This window comes from Carlito syrichta, unplaced genomic scaffold (assembly GCF_000164805.1).
Source record: "Carlito syrichta isolate Samal-C Ts95f unplaced genomic scaffold, Tarsius_syrichta-2.0.1 Scaffold143077, whole genome shotgun sequence".
NCBI lineage: Eukaryota > Metazoa > Chordata > Mammalia > Primates > Tarsiidae > Carlito > Carlito syrichta.
Window position 1 is genome coordinate 69349 of NW_007087173.1, and position 24165 is coordinate 93513.

The 24165-nt window shown below is 58.7% G+C and overlaps 1 protein-coding gene across 1 annotated transcript; it reads left to right on the forward strand.

Moving 5' to 3' along the window:
* Positions 1–5362: 5362 nt before the first annotated feature.
* On the forward strand, positions 5363–24111 carry TMEM201 (transmembrane protein 201). Its single transcript, XM_021708610.1, has 10 exons — positions 5363–5482; positions 6268–6462; positions 7284–7460; positions 9334–9686; positions 10310–10513; positions 16182–16414; positions 19765–19836; positions 20359–20652; positions 22172–22309; positions 23263–24111. Exons 1-10 carry the CDS (start codon positions 5363–5365, stop codon positions 23358–23360), a joined length of 1884 nt encoding a protein of 627 aa, XP_021564285.1. The 3' UTR covers positions 23361–24111.
* The last annotated feature ends 54 nt before the right edge of the window (positions 24112–24165 follow it).

Below are 24165 nucleotides of genomic sequence, written 5' to 3' on the forward strand. Positions count from 1 at the left end.
CGCAGATTCTAGGGGGAAGAGCAAGGAGACTTGCCCACGGTCACTCATCAGCAAGCGGTGGAACTGGGATTTGAACTCTGGAGTCTTGCTGGCAGTAATGGATACCGTGTACTGCTTCTCTCCTCTAGGGGGACCACAGGGAAAAAGAAGTGAGAGTGTTTGAGTCACAGAGGCTTCCTGGGGGAGGAAAGGTGGGAGGGACATCAGTTGTGTCTGGAGGATGAGCCAGAGGATTGGGGGGGCTGCCTCCCACGGGAGGGCAGCCAGTGATTGAACTGCAGCTCAAGGGTCCCTGGCGACCCATGTCTCTCCATGTCCCAGTTTCCGCCCAATTTCTGGAAGATGGAAGGGCCTGCAGTACCAGCTGGTCCAAACTGGTCATTTTATACACAAGGGAACTGAGGTCCAGAGACAGGAGGCGATTTGCTCAGATTCCTAGAGCATGTTGACACTGAGCTGGTCCAGCGCCCAGTTTCCGTATGCTCCTGCCTCTCAGATAATCCAGGATGGGGAAATGTTGCCCTGCAGATCAGGGCCTGGACCAGGGCATAGTCTCCAAGGCGTACAGCATCTCCCTTGGGTTTAGAGTGGCTGGATTTGCACTGGGTGGTTCACTATGCCACATGCTTCCATGTCTTGGCCTGCAGTTGTCCCGCCTCCCCTTCCCGGACTGCCAACCACGGATTTCCATCTGAGGCTCGGAGAGGCATTGGGTAGCTGTTGCAGCAGGAGCTAAGAGGATGCCTGGAAGTTCTTTCCCACCCCTGGACAACCTGAGAGTTGTGGTGTGGTGTTGGGACTGCTGCTGTTGATTGGGCCGAGAAGGACCGGCCCTCCCCGGGATGCTCCAGGATGTTCTCCTGGAGCACTGGGCTTCCTCTAGAGGCCGTCAGTTGGCCAGTGTCAGAAGCCAGCCCAGCCGGGTAAGAGGCTATGCCCTTCCCTCTCCAGCAAGGAATGAAATACCGGCTGTGGTCCAGCTTGGGTGTTGGATGACCCTCGGGAGGGCATGTAAGGAGAGTTGTTTTTGGAAGGCGACTTGGCTGAGTGGGTGTTCACTGGCTCAGCACAGAGATGGCAGAGGCAGGAAGGTGGCCAGGGACGGTATGGAGGGAGTGTGCTCTTGTAGTGCTCTGGGTCAGCCCCTCCTTGTTCTTTAGGAATGGCCAAGGCCCCGTGGGAGGAGGCTCAAGTCCTCCCAGAGCCTCCATCAGGGCCAACCCCGGCTTCCCGCCCACAGAGTCCCCCTGCCCTGTGACTGGTGGTGGTGAGCACTGCCCACTCCGCCATCCTACCCAGAGCCTCACTCTGTGAGCGTTTATTGGGAGTGTCTGCTTTCTTGTGTTTGGGGACAAAGGCTATCCCCTCCCAGAGCCTGTGGCAGAGCGGTCCTGGCATGGAGACCCCTCCAACGGTCCCTCCCTGTTTCAGGTTCCTCCTCCCACTTACCCTGGACACATGCGTTGTGTGGTCCCCTCCGTCTGCCTTTGCGCTGCTGAGAGCACAGCTGTTCTTCAAGGCGACAGCAGATGCCCCACTTGCTGGCCTCTCTCCTGGGCACCTGTCACCAGCTGCCCTGTGAGGTTATCATTCTTCACGACCAGGTCAGAAGTGGAGCGTTCTGTTTGTCTTCGCACCATAAACTGATGGGATACTCCACTCACTCCAGGACGAGGTCTGTTCCCAGAGGGAACAGGGTGTGAGGCGTTTTCTGTCTTGGTGTTGAAGGTATTGCTATGGACTTCAGCGTGCTTTGCTCTGGGGGTGGCTGGAGGTCTGGATTCCTGTTGGGTCCTGGCCATACCGAACTGAGTTGCATTTTGATGCTGCTGTCGATGAAGCCCAGAGGCCCCTTCTCGGACTCTTCTGGTTGGATGAGACAACATGTGCGGCCTACTCAGCGCAGGGAAGAGCAGTGAGGTACTCTCTTGAGGCCCTTCCAGAGGTTAGTCTCTGGCTTGCTGGGCCCCTGAAGGAACCAAGCCTGACTTTTTTTTTGAGTTGGAGTCTCTCTCTCTGTCTCCCAGGCTGGAGTGCAGTGGCATGCTCATGGCCACCGCAGCCTTGACCTGCTGGACTCAGGTGATCCTTCAGCCACAGCCTCACCTGGCTAATTTTTTGATTTATTGTAGAGACAAGGTCTCACCAAGTTGCCCAGGCTGGTCTTGAACCCTTGGGATCAGGCAGTCCTCTTACCTTGGCCTCCCAAAGTGCTGGGATTATAGGCATGAGCCATTGTGGCTGGCCCAAGCGTGACTCTCACAGAGACAGTCTTTCAGACCCTCCATCAGGGCCAGCACACAGTGCCCAAAGTGACCAGCAGTGTGCCAGGCTCCTCTCAGGGAAGCTGTGCACTTCTCAGGGCCTGGCAGAGGACCTAGTGTGGTGGGCTCGTGCCTGGACAGATGCACCTATAGGGAGTAGCAAGATGTCAGGGTGGGAGCTTTGTTTTGGCTGCATGTCTTTGCTCAGGACTGATGGGCTGGTGTTGTGGTGAGGGACACACGCCCATCTTTTTTCCCTCAGTGTGTGTTCTGAGCTCATGGAGGGAGCAGGTATGGCCCTGACTCCTTCCTGAGGGGCCCACCTGCCTGGGGCTGTCTGAGGCCTCCTCCCTGCTATTCGCCCAGAGCCTGGACCTGCATGGGGGAGGGTGGCCCTCCCAGGTCTGTCTTCTTCTCTTGCCTGTGTTCCAGGGACATTCTGTCATGCCACCTCAGATTTTGTCTGCTGAGTGTGGTTTGTCTCAGAGACAAGTGAAGGACCTAGATTGTTGGCTTGAAGGTTTTGTGAAAGAAACTTAGTGGACATTTCCCTGACCAAAGCAGGGCCCAGGCTAGGCCAGCTTGGAAGCAATTGGCCCAGACGCTGTCCTGGGTGGAGGTGGACACAGGCGCAGATACCAGGACCGCCCCGGCTGCCGTGGGGACCTTGTCTAGACTGTGGAGTGGGCCGTCCAGTCAGTGTTTCGTATTCCCTTGTGTCTGAGACGAGGCTCTGGGAGGCCACAGCACTGGTACTTGGGGACCTGAGAGTCACGCCCAGCTGTCCCCCTACCCCTTGTCGCTCTCCGGCCCGTCTGCTCTGGGACCTGCTCAGGGCCCGCCCCAAAGGCACCAGGGGAGAGGACTTCCCAGTGGGTAGAGCCCACCCAGCCAAGGTGGGCTGTAGCTGCTCTGACTTAAAGAGAGAACACCTCCACCCCCAACCCTCGTGGGATTACCAGGAGCTGAGAGTGACAGGAGCGGGAGCTGCTGGCGCCAGGGATGAGGGCTAATCCCCCGCCTCCCCCTCCAGTTCCAGGCCGGCTCATTCTAGATGCATGGAGCCATTTCCCTAGCAACGGAGCTGGAGATTCAGAGTAGAAACGTGACTTCCTGGGTGGGCGGGGCTTTGTGGCAGACTCCCTGGACCAGAGCCACAGTCCCTGCTCACCTGCCATTGGTCCCCACACAAGCACAAGGATTGCCCTTCCCTTTCAACAGGGTGGAGGAGCCCTTCATGGAGATGGAGGGACCCATCACCCAGAGGCGGTTGGGTGTAGAGCCCCTTCCCAGGCGTGGGGTTCTGGGGTCGGGGCAGATGCGAGAGGCCACACAGCCGGGTCATCACCATTAGGGCGCGCCCCCATGCACAACAACAAAGAAGCCAGTAAAGCAGGTACAAATTAGCACAGAGAAAGCGCGTGCTTAATTGCCCAGGAATGCTAAGGCGGTACCCACAGCAGAGCAGATTTCCGAACCTCCTGCCATGGCTGTTTGCGTTGGCGCCCAGCAAAGCTGTCCAAGCACCCAGCGCAGACCTCCTCCCGGGCCAGGCGCTTCCCATTCTCTTGTGGGATCCTCACAGCGCCCTCTTGGGGCAGGGACTTTCAGCATCACTGTTTGACAGGTGAGGGAATGAGGTGGATGCCGCATCCGCGGGCACAGTGCTGGCTTCATACTATTGGCAAGATGCAGTGGTCCCTTGTCCCCATGAGGGCCTCGGCCTGAGCTCAGTGGGTGTGGGTGAGGGGCTGTGGGGCTGCGACCGCTGAGGCATGTCCAGGCTGCCTTCCCTATAGGGCCTGGCTCCATCCCACTTCGTCCAAACCTCCTGTGCCGTGTAACTATGGTTCCGGGCACTTACTCTAGGCCTGCTCTTCCCACCAGCAGCCCCTTGTGAGGGAGGTGGCAGGTGATTAGAGCAGAAGGGAATGAAAGGGCAAGGCCATGCAGCAGTGTCAGGAGCTGGAGCCCTCCTTCCCAGGCCCCTGATAAGCCCAGGGATGGGCGGTGACAGAGCTGGCCCTTTGCATAGCAGAGCCCCCTCCTTTGTCTTGTGTTGTTGCATGGAAGCTTTGGTTGCTTACCATTTACAGATGTGGGCACTGAAGCGTGAGGGCAGGCGCTGAGGCACAGTCCCAGAAGGTGGCAGAGCCAGGAAGTCCGGCTCCCGGAAATTGGACTCTGAGTTTGGCTCCTTTCTCTGAGCAGCACCTTGGGATGAAAGGCCAGAAAGCTGGGCCGTCTGGTCCTGTGGACAGCAGGACCATCTGCATATGGGGTTTCTGGCAGGGGCCCAGGCGGTATCCCAGAGCTGGAGGTGGCTTCCAGGGGAGGGCAGGGGGTCAGGAGCGGCACGGCCAGGGCCCTGAGCTCCAGCAGTTGCTGTCCGTCACCCACAGGGCTCCTAGACTCCTGGGGTGGGAGGTTCCTCCAGCAATTGCTGTGTCTCCCCCACCCCCACCCGCACAGTACCCTGCAGCCAACAAGGCAGGTGGGAAGAGGGGGCCCAGAGCACAGATCCTCCAGTGTCTGGACCGGGATTATCCTGAGGCCCCACCTGTCACCACACACGTAGCCAGCAAGGGCAACCCAGGGGCCTGCCTGCCCTTGTTGCCTCCACTAGAGAGGGTTGGCCACAGGGGCAGCAGCTGTCACTAGTTCCTGCCCCTCAGCCTCTGAGGCTCTCACACGCCTGGGGACTCCGTGAAACTCAGGGAGGCACCTTTTAATCTGAAAACTCCCCGGGAAGCACCATTTCCGCCACTGAGAATGAGACCTTGTAGGGGAAGGGCAGTCCTGAAGCTTGGTCCCTGGCAACCCTGTGGCTTGACCGGCCATAGCCCCGTTCTCCCCTGCCCCATGCCTGAGCCCCATTACACTGGGGGCTGGTGGCCCTGGATCCACATGTGGCCATGCTGGAGCCAATTGATCTGGTGAGTCCCCAGCTGCCTCCTGGGAGGCATAGCACCATCCAGGCTGAGTCTCGCTTCCTCCTTCGGCTGGATCCACTTCCACACCCTTTCTATGGTGGCCTGGTCCCCCCAGAGCGCGGTCAAGGTCTCTAGGCTGACCCCACTCTTTCCTCGGCCCACAGAATGAAGCCAACACACACCATGGTCAACTGCTGGTTCTGCAATCAGGACACGCTGGTGCCCTATGGGAACCGCAACTGCTGGGACTGTCCCCACTGTGAGCAGTACAACGGCTTCCAGGAGGTATGCACGGGCGGTTTTCCCAAGACAGGCCTGGAGGTCACCCTGCTCCCTCTGGCTGGTGGGCCCCATACTCTTCCTCTCCTGGCCCCGACAGGATGCATCACACATGTCATGGCACTGGATTCTCACCACCGCCCTGGCACTGTGCCCTTGCTTGAGGAGGAAGAACCAGGCTTGGGGGTGTGGCAGCTTGCCCAAAGTCATGCCACTAAAGGTAGCAGATGTGGAGCTCAAGCCCATGGCAGCACGTTCCCTGTAGTGGATCAGGGGCTAGCAGGCCTTTTCTGCAAAGGGCCATATAGGAGGTCTTGAGCTTGTGAGCCATGTGGCCTGTCCCAGCTGCTGACTGCCGAACCACCATAGCTAATGAGAATGCACATGCCTGGCTGTGTCCTGGTGGAATGTCGTTACTGAAGCAGGCAGCCAGCCTGTGGGCCGCGGTTAGCCCAGCCCTGCATGAGACCCAGTTTCGAGAGCAGCAGGGTCCTGGGGACTGATGCTGGCTAGGCAAGTGGGCAGACAGCAGGCCAGGGCCCTGCCCTGGCTCAGGCTGGGTGGCTTCACTCGGCCTGGATCTTGGGGCTCCATGTGAAGTGTCTTTGGAAGAAAAGCTGCCACTGTTGTGAGTAAAGAGAGAAAGACTGGAAGTGCTCACAATCCACCCCTGCTTTCCTGGAGCATGCCCACACGGGACCTCCATGCGCCTAAACCTGCGCCTGCCGAGAAAGCCTCCTGTGTGTTGGGCAGGCTCTCCCCTGACCATGAGTCCCACCCTCCTCCCTCAGAATGGCGACTACAACAAACCAATCCCTGCCCAGTACATGGAGCACCTGAACCACGTGGTGAGCAGCGCACCCAGCCTCCGCGACCCCACGCAGCCACAGCAGTGGGTGAGCAGCCAGGTCCTGCTCTGCAAGAGGTGCAACCACCATCAGACCACCAAGATCAAGCAGCTGGCTGCCTTTGCTCCTCGTGAAGAGGTGAGGCGGGGACAGGGACAGTGGGGGGGTGCCGAAAGCGGGACCAGGTACGTTCAAGGCACCAGCTGGGGCCACCTCCGGGCCTCTGACCCCTGCTCTGCCAGACAGTGGCTTTTCTGTCCTGAGTGACCAAAGGGCCCCTCCCCCTGACCCCACTGGCCCCACATTCCGGAGTGTGTCAGTTCTTCCATCTCCCTTGGTGCTGAGCTGCTTCTCCTGGGGTCTTGTTGTTGCTGTTGTCTGGGTTCCAAGCTTGGAAAGACCATGAAAATCTCATGCCTGTCAGTGCAAGGGGTTTGTCTCTGGGTAGAGGGACGTAGGACCTTGGGCCCTGTTGGACCCATCCTGTCCTCATCCCTGAGTCGGCCTTGCCCGTTGGCAGCCTGGGCACTTAGCTCTGAAAGCTGGCAGGGAACGCTGCTGGCTTCTGGAAGAAGAAGGAAGCTAGGTGTTGCTCAGAGGCTTGGCTTTAGGAGTCGGGCCGAGCTGGAGTGTCACCTCCCATGTGCCATCATGGACTCCAGGAGCCTTGGTACCTGGCTGCTCCTGTCTGCCACCCACTCACACACCTTCCCAGCCCAGAGGGTCCCGTGACCTCAGGAGGCAGATCGCAGCTGAGGCTCAGAGACACCGGCTTTCCCAGCGTCACATCACCACATGTAGTGGCCGTTTGTCCTGTCGGGCAGGTTCTGAGTGGGGGTAACTTGCCTGTGGTCACCCCCACGTGAGTGGCAGGGCCAGAATCTGAACCCAGGATCTGACCTGGAAGATAGACCAGCTCAGCCGCCCCTGCAGACGCTAAGCCCTTCTCCACCCCACAGGGCAGGTACGACGAGGAGGTGGAGGTGTACCGGCACCACCTGGAGCAGATGTACAAGCTGTGCCGGCCGTGCCAGGCAGCCGTCGAGTACTACCTCAGGCACCAGAACCGCCAGCTGCGTGCCCTTTTGCTCAGCCACCAGTTTAGGCGCCGGGAGGCCGACCAGACCTATGTGCAGGTTGGACGTGGGTGTCCATGGGGCAGATGGGCATCGAGGCCTGGAATTTCTGCAGGAAACCCACTGTGGACTGCCAGCTGAGACCCTTTTCCCTGGGGAAGCAACCTGTCCATGGGGCCACCTTCCCACCCCCTCCCCTCTTGTAATTAGCCAGAGGGCATGTCCCCGAGGAGAGTGGCCAGGATCACGGTACATCTGATTTTTTGGTTTTGTTTTTTGAGTCAGAGTCTCCCTGTTGCCCAAGCTGGAGTGCAGTGGCACACGCATAGCCACCGCAGCCTCAACCTGCTGGGCCCAAGTGATCCTTAGGCCTCAGCCTTCCAAGTAGCTGGAACCACAGGCACACATCACCACTTTCGGCTACTTTTTTTTTTATTTGTTGTAGAGATGAAGTCTTGCCAAGTTGCCCGAGCTGATCTTTTGTTTGTTTGTTTGTTTTTTGAGTTGGAGTCTCACTCTGTCGCCCAGCCTGGAGTACAGTGGCCGCTCCCTGCCACCGCAGCCTCGCCTGCTGGGTGCTGGCGACCCTTCCACCTCAGCCTTCCAAGTACCCAAACTGATCTTGAACCCAAGGGCTCAGGCAATCCTCTTGCTTCCGCCTCCCAAAGTTCTGGGATTATAGGCGTGAGCCATCACATTCGGCTGATGCATCTATTCTTTGTGTATCTGATCTGGGTCTTGAGGCTGCGCTGCTGCATTTGTTCCTTATGGTAGCCTTATGGTACACTCTTAAGACACTGGGGCCCCCACTTAACCGCTGTGGAAACCAGACTCAGGGAGGCTGAGAGACTTAAGGCCACACATCTCGTGTGTGGTGGTGCTGGGGCCTGAATCTGGGGCCCTCTGGCTAAAAGTACAAAATATTATCCCAGTACTCAGTTGTGGAATATTTTAGTTGTTTAAAAAAATCAAGCCGGGCTCGGTGGCTCAGTTTGTAATCCCGCGCCTTTGGGAGGCTGAGGTGAGTGGATTGCCTGAGCCCGCAGGTTCGAGACCCGCCTGGGCAGCAAGACCTCATCTCTACAATAAATCAAAAGATCAGCCGGGTGTGGTAGTGCATGCCTGTAATTCCGGCTACTTGGAAGGCTGAGGTGGAAAGATCGCCAGAGCCCAGCAGGTCGAGGCTGCGGTGGCCAGGAGCGGCCACCGCATTCCAGTCTGGGCGACAGAGTGAGACTCCAACTCAAAAAAAAAGAAAAAAATCAGATATAGTAGCAAGTAGGTTAAGAAGCAAAAATCAGCCCTGCAGAGAACTCCCACCCACCCTCTCGTGTACCTAGATGTGCCCTGGGTCTTTTTGGTGTATGGTTTCCAGTCTGCAGTTGGGCCCCCTGGCCACTCAGCCACAACTCTGCCCTGCCGTGTACATGTTCACATGGCAGGACACCAGGCAGATCCTGTCCTCAGATGTTTGGTTCTCACTCAGCCACCTTGTTCTTGGTTTGAATAACTCCTGTATTTTTAAATTTAACTGTTGCCCGAGTTACCTGTATATCTGTCAGTTCTAGTTAAAATCACAAGAGGAATTTTTGGTGAGAACTTGACAAAATGATTGAAAATTTTATTGGGAGGACTAAGGTCAGCACGATGTGGAAGACTCCTTTGCAAGGAGAGTGTGGGAGGAGCACCCGCAGGACTGTACTGTGGGCGCAGGCCCTGGAACAGGGCAAGCCTCGACAGCTACGGAGTGTGGGAATGGAGGGCCTTGTGGAGGGTCTTGCAGGGGGCAGCTCTGGCCAGCAGGACTGGGTGGATTCTTCAGTGAGTACCTTGAGGCCTGGCCGGGACCCCCGCAGAGTGGCCTGGAAATGACTGCGGGCCCTGTGGCCCTCTCACCTGCCCCCTCATCAGCTGGCTCCCTTCCTCCCTACAGAGTTTCTGCTCCTCGGCATTGAAGGCTCCAATCCAGGTCATCCTGCTCCGTGCCCTTGCCTTCCTGACCTGCGCCTTCCTGCTGACCACTACCCTCTATGGCACCAGCAACCCCTTTGCCCCAGAGGCCACCCTGCCCCTGGCCCTGCCACCTGGCGGCAATGGCTCAGCTGCACCTGACAATGGCACTGCTCCTGGAGTCGAGGGCTGGCGGCAGCTGCTGGGCCTGCTGCCTGAGCACACTGCGGAGAAGTTGCGTGAGGCCTGGGCCTTCGGGCAGAGCCACCAGATGGGCGTTGTGGGGCTAGGCCTGCTCACCTGCCTTCTGGCTATGCTGCTGGCTGGCCGTATCAGGTGCGTGGGGCCATGGGGGTGTGGACTGGTGGGGGTCTGCCTGCTGGTTACTGCCTGGGATGGGAGCCAAGGGGCCCTGTTGGACATACAGCCCCAGGCTGAATGCCACCCTGTAGCTGATCCAAGACAGTCCCTGTTCTCCAGGGAGTCTGGTAGGCGAGACAGAACAGCGAATGCCCTCAGGGGTGTTGACTCTCCAAGCCTGCTCCCCGCCCGTACTTGATGCTAGGTGGGGCCCGGTCACCTCACTTCTCTGCCTCAGGCTCCTATTTGTAAAGTCAGGGTGACACTAGCGATCCGCCTCATGGGTGGGAGGCTCATGCCGGTGCTTTTGGGTTTTCTGAGTAGGAGTGGGCCCTGTGTGAGTGCTGTGTCCACCCACCCCAACCCTCATGATGACTGGGTGAGCTTTTCTTAGTCCATCCTAGAGGCTGGAACACAAGGCTTAGGAGGACACTGACCTATTCAGGGCCAGGCCTGTGTGGGTGCTGAGGAATCCAGGCTTCGTGCACCTCCAGGCCCTGGATTCTGCCCTCTGAGCAGGATGGGATGCAGGGCAGGAGGTGGCAGTCCCGGGAGGTCTCACCGTGTCCTGTGGGCTCACCCCACTGCTCCCCCTGCAGGCTCCGGAGGATCGACGCCTTCTGCACCTGCCTGTGGGCCCTGCTGCTGGGGCTGCATCTGGCCGAGCAGCACCTGCAGGCTGCCTCGCCCAGCTGGCTGGACACGCTCAAGTTCAGCACCACGTCCCTCTGCTGCCTGGTGGGCTTCACGGCAGCTGTGGCCACAAGGAAGGCGATGGGCCCACGGAGGTTCCGGCCCCGAAGGTCAGAGAAGCAGCTGTGACTGCGGGGGGAGGACAGACGGACGGACAGGCCCAGGCTTTGCACCAACCTGGAGCAGGGTGCCTCTCTGTTTTGCCTCTTCTTACCTGCCTCACTCCCGCCCCCCACCCCCCAGCCTTGAACCCTGGGTCCTGGCACGGCCCCTCCACTGACCTGAGGAGTCAGCCTGCCGCCTTCTCTTTTCTGGCACCACCAAGCCGTCCTCTGTAGCTGCTCACTGCTGCCACCACTTCCCTGGCCAGAGACCCTTTCACTGCGCTGGTGACCGGAACGTGGGTGGCAGCACCCGCACAGCCTGCCTCTGATCCGTGGCTTCCTGCTGGCAGCTCCCCCTCTTGCCACAGCCTTTTCCACAGGCTCTGATACCATCGGACAAGAGGTGTGGGCCTGCTCTCTGCCGCCTCACCTGGCCCCTGAGCCCCTGCACAGGGATGGTGACCGTGGCTGCAGGCTGGGCCCTTGCACGTGCCCTGACCACTCAGGCTGCTTGGCACTGCAGAGTGAGCAGGGGCCAGAGCTGAGCCCCCACCATGTCCCTGCATAGAACTCCTGGTCTGCTCTGTCCCCGTGGTCTGCTTGCTGCTGGGCAGCCCTGTGGGAAGCAGCAAAACCCCAAAGGAGGCAGGGCTGCCCCTTTGGGACCACAGCTCAGTCCCCTGCTCTGAGACCTCCCTTAAGACACCTGATCTCTCAGCCTCTGTCCCTGGGAATGGAGAGTGGAGGTCTTGGACACAGCCTGACTTTGACTATGAATTTGTAGGGTGAGACCCCTCCCAAGGTAGACGATGGAAAGTCCTTTGCTCTTTGTGGTCAGGCTGTGGTGGGAGTTTGCCCTGATTGGGAGGGTCTAGCAGTCTTTCCTTTATTGGTCAGTTAGTTAGTGAGCCCTGCAGGCCAGACAGAAAGAACCAGGGGGTGCTTTCTCTGCCCTGGAAAGGCAGGACTCTTACCCTGATGGCCAGACCAAGCGTGCCCCTCACTGCCAGCCCCAAACACTTGAGTGCTCTCATAGACACTGCTCCCCCTAAGCCTAGGGTATCCCCAGTTGATCCCATTCACCCCATATAATGCCTGGGAACAGCTCAGGTTCCTAAGGTCAACGCAGGCAAGGCACTCGAGGGACACACAAGCCTTGGATGATGCCAGGTCATTGTCACTTTGTCCCTCTCTGGCCTGTCACAAGCTGCCCCTGGCCCCTGGCAGCTGCTCATGGAGAATGCTGAAGCTCTTGCTTTCCCCTGACCCTGTGGGCTTGCCATAGGGCCCACGGGGCCCGGCCTCACTCTGCCCTCTGAGTCAGGCAGGAAGGGTGGTCCTACTTGGGGCTGCCCAGGAGTGCTCTCCCAAAGTGAGGTCCCAGGGGAAGGGCCACAGACCCACTACTCCGTAGCCGTGAGGTTCCAACCAGGCCCCTGCTGTTTCCAGCCTCAGTTTATAGCTGTGAAATGAGAGGCAGGGCCCTCTCTGGGGTCGTTGGGTGCTGGCCTCAGTGGGTGTGGGGGTCACATGTGGTGGCACGTAGGGACATGCTCTGGAAATTGAGGTGTTATACACATGCAGAGGAGGTTCCCAGCTGGGGGGCTACATCCAGGGATCATGGCTGGCGTGTAGGCCAAGGCCATGGCCTGCTGGCACATTGCCCTCTGGTGACTCCTGAGTGGGCTGCACACTCCTTCCAGGTGTGGCCTAGAGTATGTGGGATCCCAGGGGAGGCAGAAGCAGGCCCTTATGTGCCTGAGGGCCATACCCAGTTGCCTGGCTTTGGGGGCAGGTAGGTGAGGGTGTCCCATCAGCTCTGGCAGGGAGCCTCGTAGGGATTTTGAGAGTGGTGCCCAGCCCCGCCGCTGTGAATCAGCCACCTATGAGGGTCCTGAGAGGCTGCCCCCCACAGTGTCCTCATGATGGGATGGCAGCCCACGCCCTGCCCCACTTCTGCATGTTGTGAACCAGGTGGGTCAGGAGACTGCATGTTGTGAACCAAGTGGGTCTGGGCCCAGTGAGCTCTGGCTCCAGCCAGGGCCCCAGTGTTGCTGGGCTCAGCCCATTATTCTGTGTGGAGGATGAGATGAAACCTTCCGGAAAGAGGTGGACAAGACCATGATGCCCACGATCTCAGCAGTGAGGAGGAGGGATGGGGGTGAGCCGAAGCAGCCCTGGGGGCATCTGCCTGCCCTTTGCCCCTGCCTCCCACCCAAAGAGAGCCTGTCTGAGAGAGGAGGCGGTGGGTTCCAGGTCAGGGAAGAGTGGGCTGCCGGCTGCGTGTGCCGTTGCTTGTGTCTCAGCTCTCCTATTCTGGAAGTTTTGATGGTGTGACGCCAATTTCTGCTTTTCTTGGCATTGGGTAGAAGCAGGACATCTGTGTGTATGTGTGTATTTAAATTAAATTATTTATAATAACCAGACCCAGCTCTCGCTGGCCAGGATCCCCCGACTGAGCGGATGTCTCTCCTGCCCTCTGGCGGGTACGGAAGGACATCTCGGGAGCTGGCGCACATCAGAGTAAGAATTCTGGTCTTTTTTAGAGTTTCATGTGATTTTTTTAAATTACCCGTCTGTTTTGGAAGCTTTCCTTACTTGGGGGAAGTGCCAGCCCCTTCTGATGTTCTGAGGGAGTGTGGGTACTGCTGCCTCATGGCTTGGGACTGGGAAGGTGTCACCCCTACAGGGACTTCCTGCTCTGCTGGGGATGGCCGTCAGACCTTCCAGAGTCAGGGTGGGATCATCCTAGCTATGGGATTACGGTCCCTGATACCCGAGCAAGCTAGATTAAGCCATCTCCACCCCCCGGGTCTGTCCCCTTCCCCACCCCCAACACTTACCTGGGAACACACCACCAGGACGCACCCTCCACGCGCGCCTGCCCAGGAGGAGCCTGTGGTCCTTCCTACCCTTGACTGTTGCTGAGTCTAGTGTGTCTTGTGTAGTAGAATTGTGGCGAATTGTCCAGTGTCCCTCTAATCACTGTAACCACCACTCCTGGCCTAGCTGTCGTGTTTTGGATGCTGTGTTTTCAATAAATGCCTCCGGGACCCTGCATTGACCCGGTGGCGTGAGGTATCGCGTCTTTCTTCGTTTTTCTTTCACATTTCTTCTGAAGGGCTTCTCTGTCAAGGCTGGGGTGGGTAGACTGTTTCTGTGGTACAGACATGTCCACAGGAGTCTGGCGGGGAGTCAGGTTTGGGAGCTGGTGACTGACACCAGACAACTCAGGGGTCCTGGCTCTTCTCGCTTACCTTGCTGGACCACATTTTTCCCGTCTCAATAAACTATTGCTTAAAGCGTCACTCTTTCTCTCTCTTCCTGCTCTTGACTTGGACCGGGATTGGGCTGGAGAACACCAGACGTCTCCCCAGTGTCAATTGAGGGTGACATACAGGCCCTCCCCAGAGCACATGTGCAGGCTCAGATCCTGGGCGTAGCCCCTCTCTGACATGTGATTTGAGTCGCAGGGCAGTCTAGGGTGCTTCTCACCAAAAGGAGTGTCAGTGCTTTTGACATCTCTGGAGCCATCCCTAAGCGTTCGGTCACGATGGGCCCAGGCACCTCGGTCAGCCCTGGCTCACCACAGAGGGCCTGAGCAGAGGTTGGCTGCGGAATGGGAGGAAGCCCCTGGGGGCCCTGGGGCAGAGCCGAGAGCCCCACATGGCTTCACGAGGATCCGCGCATTGAGTTATGTTACTGCGGATCCCAGCAAGAATCAGACTGCCAAAGAACTCACTGCACAGCGCCAGTGTTTTCAATGGCACCAAAATTGGGAGCAGACCTGAGCCAGGCAGCCGGGAGACTTGGGTTTTAAGCCTGGGCAGCCCCAGGAGTGGGCAGGAGTTGGGAGGAGGGGAGGCACTGGTAAGAGCGGGTGCTCCTTCTGGGGCTCACCCTTGAGGGCCGGAAGCTGCGGGGCTCAGCTGGCTACCTCAGCCACAGCCCGACTGGGACCCTCTGTGCTCACTGCGTCCTGCAGTGCTCACAGGTCACTGTGGCCCTGGCCGCCTCGCCTGCTCCGGTCACCCTTGGTTTGACTCCTGGCTGTGCCTGTGGGCCGCCCAGAGCACGATGGGCACAGGAAGCCCAGTGCAGACCCCTGCTGCCACCTGCTGGAGGGTCATGGGCGTTCATCCCACTCCCAGGCCCAGAGATTCCCTATGGAGGTCATGCCTGATCAGAGCAGTTTGTCTGAAGGTCCCAGCCATGCCTTTGCTGCCTCTGCAGTGCTGAAAGTGTCTTCCTTCTCTGGGCCTGCCAGAGAAGTGGCGAACCTGCCAAACAAAATGTCACTTTGTGTTTAGAGGTGAACCTTCTCCAGAGTCCTGGGGGCAAGACAGTGGGCATCAGACGGGCATGGGAGGGACTGGGTAGCTGTCAGAGTGAGGGTACATCCAGCCCTGCCAAACAGGCTTCCCTGCAGATTGCTTGCTGAGTTCCTGCCTTCATTCCCAAGTTCCCCAAACACCGGGCCTTACCTTTGGTTCAGAAGTCCAGGTGCCCTCTTGGTACCTGGGAAAGCCTTAAGAAGGTCACAGAATCTCTAGGAAGTCAACAGCTGACCCTACACTGCTCTTAGAAAACTTTCAAAAAGGGGAAAACCGCTGGGGTGGCTGGTGGCACATAGCTGGGCTAGCCGTCCCTGAGCATTCAGTCATGACGGGCCCAGGCACCTCAGCCAGTCCTGGCTTGCCCCAGGGCCTGAGGCTGCCAGCCCGTTCACCAGCACATTGTCCACTGGGCCCATTTATCCCTTGGCATAGAGGTAAGCCTGGACCCCTGCAGCTCCGTCCAGATGGCAGACTAATGTATTAACTGCCTCTGTCCCTCCCTTTCCTCTGTAATCGGGTGCCTTAATCAGAAGCATGGTTGACATTCTGCCGTGGGTCCTGTTGTGTGATTTGTACCATCTTGAGTTAAAGGGACACTGTCACCTTCTGGTTTTCGGGCAGCAGCCTTGCGGTCGTTTGTGGGTCTTTTGTAAGTTTGAGTTCGGTGTGTGTCTGTGAGAGCCTCTTCCGGGGATTCCAAAGCCTGGCCACTGCCTCCTCTGCTCTACCAGGGACTTGAGAGGTGTTTCCAGTGTCCGAGACCAGTGAGCAGGAGGCAGCCTCCCAGGGCAGAGCCGCAGTGGGACTTCCAGGAATCCTGCCCTGGGGAGCAGAAGGCTCCCAGAGCCTTCCTGAGGCCTCACTTCCTAGGTTCAAGACCAGGCAGGTGTCTCTGATCTCGGCTCCTCTAAAGAGGCTCTGGGCGTGGAACAAGAAGTAGCAAGAAAGAATCCAAGTTCATTAACCTTCACTGAGTGCCTGGCACAGGGCTGGGCGTTTTTGCTTTAAGGCAAAGGTTTAGCATGAGGTTGGCAAGGGCGACAGTGTCACTTTAATATCGAGACTCGTAGTGGAGATAGTTTGCTGTGAGCTGAGGAGGCTGAAGGGGGCATGCGGGGAGGGCTGGGTCACGCTGGCACCTCCCAGCCACCTGCTCCTAATGGCGTGAATGTGGATGGACTGCTTTCCTGCTTTAACTAACGCACGCCTCCTCTGGGACCCCGACTCAGACCCCCACCTTGCACTGATTGAGAGGGTACAAGATCTGCTGTACAAAGCTGCCTCCCGAACCTTCCAGCTGACCCTCTCCCTCTCCCATGCCCAATGGGCCTCTGCAGGTACTTCCCCGGAGACTCTGCCGGCCTCTTCCCCACCAGCCCCAGCCTGGCCATCCCTTGCCCGAGTGTCGGAGGCACCTCGCCATCTCTGTTCCTCCCCAGCCCACCTGGCTTCCTGCCCCTCACCAACCAGCAGCTGTTCCGCTCTCCCCGACGGGCCTCACCCTCCTCGCTGCCAGGCCGCCTCAACCGGGCCCTCTCGCTGGGAACCATACCCTCTCTGACTCGAGCAGGTAATAGGTGCAGCCATAGGTGGGCTGGGGCAGCTGGAGCAGGGCTGCGTGGATGCGTGGTGGAGGGAGCGCAGGGGTGGGCAGTTAGCACTCCTGCTGCCAAGATAGGCACGAAGGGGCTCTGAGCCTCAATTTCCCCTCGAAGAAATGGGGCTAACAGTAGACAGTGCCTCATGGGCAGTCAGAGGGCTAAATGAGATGACATATTTAGCGTGCTCTGAAGGCACCTGGCTGTGTGCTCAGTAGGTGTCCACTCGCTGGGCTTGGTCTTTTCCTGTTCTTGCTGCTGCTGTTGTAACTGAGACACCCTGGGGACAGAAAAAGGTGACCCAAGCCTTCCTGTGGGGCCTGAGGGGACTGGGAATCCATTCAAGTCTGTTGTGCATCATAGCAGGATCCTGTCTCAAAAAATACATATATATAATCAGAGCCCGTGAGTGTTCTGTGACGACCCTCTCTGTCCTGGGAAGCCTCCTGGAGCGTGCTCACCTTACCCCGCCCTCAGTGGTCGTGTCTTGGGGCTGGCTTTCCGGGTGCCAAGCCTGTGTTGGGCTGGAAGGCAGGATTTTATCCTTAAAGAGTGTGGGGGCATTTCGGGGAACCCAGTTCTTCTTTATTAAGTTGCTGGGCTTGGTACTGTACAGTCGGGATCTCATCCATGTCCCTCGCCAGCTCTGCCAGACAGGAGGCTTCGGCTCCATGCCAGACCCCTCTGTGTGCCTATTTCCTTAAGTGACTCGCCCAAGGTCTTGCTGCTGCTAAGCACTGGGGTTTGAGCCTGGGCTGTCTGGCTCCTGAGCTCAGGCCGCTCTCGACCCTGGTGTGCTAGTGAGTGTCCTCCAAGATGGAGGTGGGGCCCTTGAAGCTGAGCTGGCTTGCTAGCAGAAACGGCATTGGAGCTGACCTGGGCCTAGGTTTGAGGACCGAGGTGGGTAGGGGTGAAGCCGTGGTCACAGGGAGAGCGGGTGCTGTCTGTGACTGCCTTGCAGCAGAGCCTCCCTAGGCCCCTGTGGGTCCCAGGCTCCGTGTGAGGCTCGAGAGACGCGGTAGCAGGCAATCCCAGCTGGGGCCTGGCCATGGCTCAGGCACCGTATGCTGGAGGAGCATCTAGGGGTTGCTCAGGAGCAGCACCCGGATCAAGGGGACCTGGATGTGAACTGGGCCCTCCCCAGAGGAGAGTTCTTGGAAGCGCCCTGGCAACGGAGGGAGGAGGGGGCCAGGGTTGGAGGCCTCAGGGTGGCACAGGGCCAGTTTGGGCCCAGGGTGGGGAGAGGCTCTAGCTCTCAGGCTTTGCAGGGCCAGCTCGGTGTGGACCCCTCCCAGGTTGCCAGCCCATGGGACAAAGGCAGGGATGCAAGCTGCCTGTTGCCCGAAGGCCCCTCAGCCACCCACCTCTTCCTCTGGAGAAACACCCCCCGCCCGCTTCTGAGGGTCCTTTTGCCCCATCCGCTGGCCTGAGGGCAGTGAAATGGGGGCCACGAACTGGGAACCGCAGGGCGGCGCCTCCCTGTGGAAGTTGGGAAGTTGTGTTACCTGCTGGCATCCTTTCCCCACTCGGGACTGGAGCCGTAAGCTTCATATGCAGGAAACTGAGGCGCCCAGAGCTGCCGCGCCAGCTGGGAGCAGCAGCGCCCCAAGTCCCAGTTCTGGTGGTGTGACCTCAGGGAGGTGCCTGCTCCCCACTCACCCTGATCTCTTCCTCTGGAGTTGTGCCTCTGGGCTGTAGTGGGACGAGGTGAGCCTGGGCAGCCGAGTACCTGGAGAGGCCCTTCAGCAGAGGGGGCTGCTGCCATTATTTTGGGGTAGGAAGCACCAATCGTAACAGAGGCTTCACTCCCCCGCATGTGGTTAAGGTCGGGCGTGTCACACGCTCCCCAAGGCTGGTGTTGGGGTGATCTTGCTTTCCACTGATTAGAGATGCCCCTCTCTCTTTCCAGAGCCCCAGCCTGATGAACGGAACTTGGGAGGGGTAGACGGTGCTGAGGCTGCCAGGAGTAGCCCTGACTTGGGCCTGAGTGCTCCCGAGAGGATTTGGTTCCCCCAGAACGGGGTGACATCCACTTCAAGCCCTTTAGGAGGGGAGGGGACAATCCTAGGGCCAGTCATGCTTCTGTGTGGGGCCTACCACCCGTGGGGAAGAACAGGCAGTCTCCTACTGAAGCTTGAGGCAGGGGCACAGCAGCCCATCTGAGGTGTTCTGTGGGGTACAAGCTGGTGTCGGAATGTCTGGTGACAGGTGGCGCCCAGAATCTCCATTGCCAGGGTGGGCCCAAAGGACAGGTTCTTGCAGGGCTTTGGCTCACGTATTCGGGAGACCTACTGGTCCAGGTCAGATGCTCCCTGTCCTGTTTCCTTTTCTCAGTTTGTTTCTTTGCCATAGGCCTTACCACTGCATCCTGCAGCCCATGCCCAGCAGGAAGACTGATTGACGAGCTTGGGTCATGTGACCATCCTTACCCATGTGTCCCTGGCCCAGTGGGGGAAGGGCAGACAGTGCCCAGTGACCTGCACACCATGACAGACCCTTCAGAGCCCATTGGTGGTGGTCCAGTGGCTACCTACAATAGTGCACGTGGCAGTCTCCAGATTGTTCACACACAGCTCTTTGTTGTTGTTGCTGTTGTTGGAGTCTCACTCTGTTGCCCAGGCTGGAGTGCAGTGGCATGCTCACAGCCACCGCAGCCTCAACCTGCTGGGCTAGGTGATCTTTCTCCCTCAGCCTCCCAAGTAGCTGGAGCTATCGGTGCACGCTACCACACCTCGCTAATTTTTTAATTTATTATAGAGATGAGGTCTCGTCATGTTCCCAGGCTGGTCTTGAGCCCATGGGCTCAGGCAGTCCTCTTGCCTCTGCCTCCCAAAGTGCTGGGATTACAGGTGTGAGCTACCATGCCTGGCTACACACAGCTCTTGGCCGGGCACCTGTGGGAACGTAAGTGGCGTGAGATGGGACCCCTGCCTCGGGGTGCACTTGATTTAGGACAAGGCAGTGTTTGGTGCTCCCTCGGGTCCGGCGCAGTAGTCGGGGTCTGCGGTTAGTGGAGAGAGGGACTCAAGGCAGCTGGGCAAGTAGGGCCTTGCATTGAAGGACAGACACAGTTGGAGACCTGCCCAGGGGCCAGCTCCTCTCATCACTTGCTGTGAGCTTCGGGGTCTTTACCTGCAAAATGGGGTGTGCCCATGGGCCTGGGACAGCCAGCCATTGAGGTGGCAGCTGAGTGCCCGTTCTCATGAGGTTGGATTTGAGCCGAACATTCAGGGGGCCATGGGGCAGAATGAGGGTGGAGAGAGAGGCGCTCTCTGCACGTCGCCCATGGCCTGATATGTGTCGCGTTTCTCCTTGTCTCCAGACTCAGGCTATCTGTTCAGCGGGAGCCGCCCTCCATCTCAGGTGTCACGGGCTGGGGAGTTTCCTGTTTCAGGTGAGAAAGCTGAGGGAGGGTGGGGAAGCTGCCTCCATGGGCAGTGGGAGACCAGCCGTAGCACGTGGTTTACATGACCTCCAGTGTGCGTTCAGATCCCAGCCCTGGCAAGTGACTCACATGCCTGTGCCTCCATTTCCTCTGTGTGAACTGGTCAGGATGCTGCTGCCCTTACAGCACTCCAGGCTGGTGGTGGCACACCGGGCCAGCCAGCTGGGAACCTTGAGTCTCCAGTTTCTTCCTGTCCGGCCTTGCTCTCTGCTGAGGGAAGACCAGGGACTTTGGGTGGAAACCAAGGGCAGTGTGGCTGAGGCTCCTGGCCCTGTCCCTTCCCTCGGGGGCCTGGTGGGGTGCAGGCCCCTCCTCCCTCAGGCTTCTGCAGGGCTCTGTGGCCCTCCGGAGTCTTCACACAGCCTTCCTCTCTTCCTGGTTGACAGAAAAGGCAGCAGGAACAGAATAGCACACAGCTACTGTGACAACTCTGTGTCCCGTCCTTACTGATCTGTCGCTCTCTCCCTCCAGATTACTTCTCTCTGCTGTCGGGAAGCTGCCCCTCCTCCCCGCTCCCCTCCCCGGCACCCTCGGTGGCTGGCTCCATGGCCTCCAGCTCCCGCTCGCTGCGCCATCGCAGGCCCCTCATCAGCCCCGCCCGGCTCAACCTGCAGGGGCAGAAGCTGCTGCTGTTCCCATTGCGCCCCGGAGAGGCCCCCACCACCCCAAGCAGCTCAGATGAGCACTCACCCCACAACGGCAGCCTCTTCGCCATGGAGCCACCCCAGCTGCCCCGGCGGCAGCAGGATGTGAAGCACACCCGTGGTACAGCCTTTGACCGTCCTGGGGCCAGCAGGGCAGGGTGGGGCCCGTCCTTGCTCTTTTTCCAGTGGTGCAGTCACTCCCCAAGCTCTGACACCCCCAGTGTGGCTCCGGTGACTTGAACATTCTAGGACATTGCCCTCTACTGGGCTGATTATATACATGCATACATATGTATATTACATATCTTTTTTTTTTTTTTGAGTTGGAATCTCACTCTGTCATCCAGGCTGGAGTGCAGTGGTATGCTCACAGCTACTGCAGCCTCAGCCTGCTGGGCTCAGGCAGTCCTCCCACCTCAGCCTACTACAGGAACTACAGGCACGCACTACCACACCCGGTAATGTTTTTGATTTATTGTAGAGATGAAGTCTCACCAAGGTGCCCAGCCTGGTCTTAAACCCCTGGGCTCAGGCATCCTCTCACCTAGCTCAAGTGCTAGGATTATAGGTGTGAGCCATCACGCCTGGCCTTATCTTTTTTTTTGAAGCGGTATCTCACTCTGTTGTCCAGACTGGAGTGCAGTGGCATGCTCACAGCTACTGCAGCCTCAACCTGCTGGGCTCAGGCAATCCTTCCGCCTCAGCCTTCCAAGTAGCTGGAACTACAGGCATGTACCACCACGCCCGGCTTATTTTTTGATTTATTGTAGTGACGAGGTCTCACCAAGTTGCCTTGGCTGGTCTTGAACTGCTAAGCTCAGGCATTTCTCCTGCCTTGGCCTCTCAAAGTGCTGGGTTTACAGGCATGAGCCACCACGCCCAGCTGATTATATTATATTTTGGTTTTGTTTTTTATAGAGATGAGGTTTTGCTGTGTTGTCCAAGCTGGTCTCAAACTCCTGGGCTCAAGCAATTCTTCCTCCTTGGCCTCCCTAAGTACTAGGATTGCAGGTGTGAACCACTGCGCCCTGCCAACTTGCAGATTTTGTTTTCTCCTTTTGCAGTCAACCTACAGGGTCGTCTGTTCCTTGGGACTGATCGAAAACACATTATGCACTGTCAGGCTGCGTGTGGTCTCAGATATTTTGAGTGCAGTATAGCCCTCAAATGGTGCTGTACTGCAGAGCATTTGAAAATTTGGAAATCGGATCCCAACCGTTAAAATCTACAACTTTTACATGATGTGTAGATTTCCTGGGTGTCTTACGATGTCAGGAGATTCTGGCCATGCTGGGCCTCAGTGCTGGTACACAGAGGCGGCAGGCAGTTGCGGCCCATGTCCCAGGCTCCACCACTCCTGCCCGTTGACCTCCCCTTCTGGAAGCCTTCCATGGGCGTCGTCAGCGGGGCCTGTTGGCATTTGGGTTTGAGGCTCCTGAGCTGAAATCAGCTACTCCCATGGCAGCTGTGCAGCCAGGATCCAAACGGGGACATGGCACCCCATGCCCAGGGTGGGCAGGTAGATGGAGATGGGCTGGTCCGCCACTCCCAAGGACTGTCCTGGGACTGGTGTTGGAGCTGCCCATGTCTCCCCGGGGTAGCTGTGAGCAGCTCTAAGACACACACCCTTCTCTCTGCAGACACAAGGTCGAAGCTGGAAAGAGGCCGCGCCTGTGGTGGCCACTCCATCAAGAAAGAGGATGACTCATCCCAGTCATCCACCTGTGTGGTGGACACCACGACCAGGGGCTGCTCAGAGGAGGCCGCCACCTGGAGAGGTCTGCACCCCGTGTCCATGGGGGCGGAGGGCTGCGTATCTGAAGCCACCATCATCCGGTCCGGGTAGAACACCGACAGCAAAAGAACCTTCCAGGGCACCGTGCGCTCAGTGCAACCAGTAGATAACCTGCCCGCTGCCTTCTAAATCTAAAGTCTGGGACTCAGCATCCCCAGGATTGGGGTTCAGACCCTTTTCCAGGGGCCTCTAGCCCCAGGCAGATGCTGAAATTCAACTGAATTAAGATACAGGAAATTAGCAGTACAGTTCTTCAGTGGCACTAGCCGCCTGTGGCTGTTGGATAGGATAGACTGGGTGGGCTCAGGGCAACGTGGTGCTAGGGCTGCAGGCCTGCGCCAGAGGCTGTGCTATCCGGTCCGTGTCCCAGTTCCCCTGCTTACTGGCCATCACACAGGGCATGAGACCAGAACAGTGGTCCACACAGGTTATTCCCCAGGGTGGGAAGGTGCATGTTGCAGATGGGCCGACTAGCAACAGGGCTTTTCCTGGCAAGGTCGCTTGAGTGACTGTTGAAACCAGTGCTGTCCCCATATCAGATCCCATCAGGGGCAGCCTGGCAGCATGGGCCCATTGTGAGGACACAGGCTGGGGTGGGTGGACCTGGGGCAGCTGCTCATTTCAGAGGCCTAGCAGTGTGCTCCTCCCCTCAAGATCCCATGGGCAAGTCTGGAAAACGAGTGTCATAGACCTCCCTTGGGGCCCAGGTACAAGCATGTGACAGCCCAGCCCAGGGTCTGCCTGGTGGCTCAGGGAAGGCCGCACCTTTGGGGACAGGGCCAGGGTTGTGCCCTGCTAGGGAGGCCTTTGGGCCAAGAGAACTAGGGATGGGTCTTGCCACCCTGGGTGGGGCCCCCACAAGCTGCATCCTCTGGGGGGCATTGTGCAGCAGCCACGTGGCAACCCACTCATATGCGTGTCTTCTCTGCTCTGCAGGTTGTGTCGGCCCCTCCTTGGTCCGGGGCCTTCTGGCTGTGAGCTTGGCAGCCAACGCCCTCTTCACTTCGGCCTTCCTGTACCAGAGCCTGCGCTGACCTGCTGCGGAGAACCACCCAGGGGTGGGGGGTGTTGAGGGGAGAGTGCCCGGTGCCTGCCGCTTCCACCACTGCCGGCCCCAGAGCCCTCCCCTGGAGGGGCGCCATCTCCAAGGCCCTTGACCTCGTGGACTGTGAGCGCCTGTCCTCAGAACGTCTGCCCCTCTCACCAGACAGACTGCGGGCTGAGCGTGTTTCTGGGGTCACACACTCACCCGCCCGTGCCTGGCTGACATCGATTGTGTTTGGTGCTGACACTGATTCCGATGCCAGGGATCCCTAGGGACTGCATGACCCTGGGTCCCCCTGCCACTCAGCCTGCCTGGCGGGAATGCCAGTACTACTGTAACTGCAGCACGAGTGGCCCAGCTTGCCTCTTGAACCCGAGCCCACCTTCGTACTGTACTCCTGTCCCACCGGGGGTCACCTCAGAGCCCCGTTAAGCTGAAGGCCCCCTGGGGGTGGAGGGAGGATGGTCCCTGGTGACCAAGCACTCCCCTGGTGGAGAGAAACCTCCCTGGTGGCCCCCGAGGATGGGCATCATCTTGCCCTTCTTGTGGAGTGGGCACCTGGGGGTTTCAGGCCCAGTATGAACACTGGCCCTCCCTCTCTTCCGCGGGTGCGCCCCTCCCGAGAAAGCAGCCCTGTTTCTCCAGGCCTGTGCTTCCTGGTTCCTCTATTCCACGGGCAGCGTGACCCGCTCACCTCTCCTGAGGCTGGACCCCTTCCTCGCCCGCAGGGTACCCGGCTCCCTTCAGCCCCTGAGACCCCACTGTCCCACTCTGTCCCATCCCTGCTGGACCCT

Excerpts from the sequence above, each read along its gene's own strand:
- TMEM201 (XM_021708610.1), top strand. The coding sequence starts at position 5,363 with ATGAAGCCAACACACACCATGGTCAACTGCTGGTTCTGCAATCAGGAC. Across the intron at positions 6,463-7,283 it reads CCTTTGCTCCTCGTGAAGAG|GGCAGGTACGACGAGGAGGT; the intron begins GTGAGGCGGGGA and ends TCCACCCCACAG. Across the intron at positions 19,837-20,358 it reads TGGGGAGTTTCCTGTTTCAG|ATTACTTCTCTCTGCTGTCG; the intron begins GTGAGAAAGCTG and ends CTCTCCCTCCAG.